Genomic DNA, 1,206 nt, shown 5'->3' with positions numbered 1-1,206 from the left:
ATGAAGCTCGTGAGGAGGGCGAGGAAGAGCATCCGGGAGCGGCGCATGAAGGCCTGCCTGAATGACCTCAGCGCCAACCTGGAGAAGGTGGAGATGCGCGTCTTCAGGCAGCAGAAAAAGGAGCGGGAACGAAAGCGCAGGGCAGCGGGCGTCAGCGGCGGTGTGCCGCGGGATGTGCTGATGGGGAAGATGAACCCGGAGTTGTACGAAGTTGAGTGCCGGCTTCACCGCGAGGCGGGGCTGCCGCCGCCCCCGCCGCCCGAGGGGTGGGCGCAGGCATCGCGCAGCAGCGCAGTGCGGCGGATTGGGTTTGTGGAATTCGGCGTGGTTGCGGCGGAAGTGCTGCGGCGCCGCCAACGCGTTTCCTAAAGCCCCCCTCCCGCGTGTTTGTTTGCTGCGTGTGTGTGTGGCTAACAGCCAGAAATGAACCGTTTAAGTCTTGCAGGCATAAACTCTTCTCGTGGCCGTATTTTGCCTGGGACCGTCTCGCCGTATCCGACTTCCGACGTCGCCGGGTGCACGCCCTCTTCTTTACCTTCCCCCGCCTGGGCCCACCTGTAGTCGGCTGCGTGTGTGGGTTTGCCGCGGTCCTGCTCCGCCCCTCCAGGCGAGCTCGCCTCTACATGTGTGTGCACTTGCTACCTTCTCTCTTTTTTCTTCCTGTTCTTCTTTGTTTCTCTCCTGTGTGTGTGGTGGGGGGGAGAGGGGTGTCTCCGCCGCTGGTGAGAAGCAACATGCAGAAAATCATATCTTTTTCCGAGGTGGAGAAGCACGCGCAGGAGGACGACCTATGGCTCGTCATAAACAAGAAGGTCTACGACGTCACGAAGTTCGTTGACCAGCACCCGGGCGGCGTTGACACGCTCACCGGGGTGGCGGGCAAAGACGGCACGGACGACTTTAACTCCGTCGGCCACAGCGACACCGCAAAGGAGGAGCTCGATAAGTACTACATTGGCGACTTGGATCCCAACGACGCCGACAAGCTCAAGGCCCCGCTGCACAGCGCCACAGACAACACAACGACCATCGCTATCGTGGTGGCACTCATCGCCATCTGCTTGTACCTCATTTTCTTCCCCTGAGCTGTACGGCAGGCTCACAGCGCCAGGCAAAAAAACGAAAATGAAAACTATTTTAAAAAAGGGAATGGAGAGAAAATGAAAAAAAAGCAACTATTTTTTTTTTTTTCGGTTGAGGGGAGTT

General features: G+C 58.4%; 2 protein-coding genes across 2 annotated transcripts, besides 1 other annotated feature; both read left to right on the top strand.

Annotated features, from left to right (window-relative positions):
• Window positions 1-369, top strand: Tco025E_10293 (uncharacterized protein; the record flags this gene model as incomplete). Its single annotated transcript, XM_029377072.1, has 1 exon — window positions 1-369. The coding sequence occupies one exon, from the start codon at window positions 1-3 to the stop codon at window positions 367-369; it is 369 nt and encodes a 122-aa protein (XP_029222836.1).
• Window positions 370-734: 365 nt separating this feature from the next.
• Window positions 735-1,085, top strand: Tco025E_10292 (cytochrome b5-like; the record flags this gene model as incomplete). Its single annotated transcript, XM_029377071.1, has 1 exon — window positions 735-1,085. The coding sequence occupies one exon, from the start codon at window positions 735-737 to the stop codon at window positions 1,083-1,085; it is 351 nt and encodes a 116-aa protein (XP_029222835.1).
• Window positions 1,086-1,116: 31 nt separating this feature from the next.
• Window positions 1,117-1,167: a microsatellite.
• Between the last annotated feature and the right edge of the window lie 39 nt (window positions 1,168-1,206).

Source organism: Trypanosoma conorhini, assembly GCF_003719485.1.
Source record: "Trypanosoma conorhini strain 025E chromosome Unknown Tco_14.4_contig_01595, whole genome shotgun sequence".
Classification (NCBI taxonomy): domain Eukaryota; phylum Euglenozoa; class Kinetoplastea; order Trypanosomatida; family Trypanosomatidae; genus Trypanosoma; species Trypanosoma conorhini.
The sequence above is the reverse complement of the archived record's forward strand: the minus strand, read 5'-3'. Positions and strand labels throughout refer to the sequence as shown.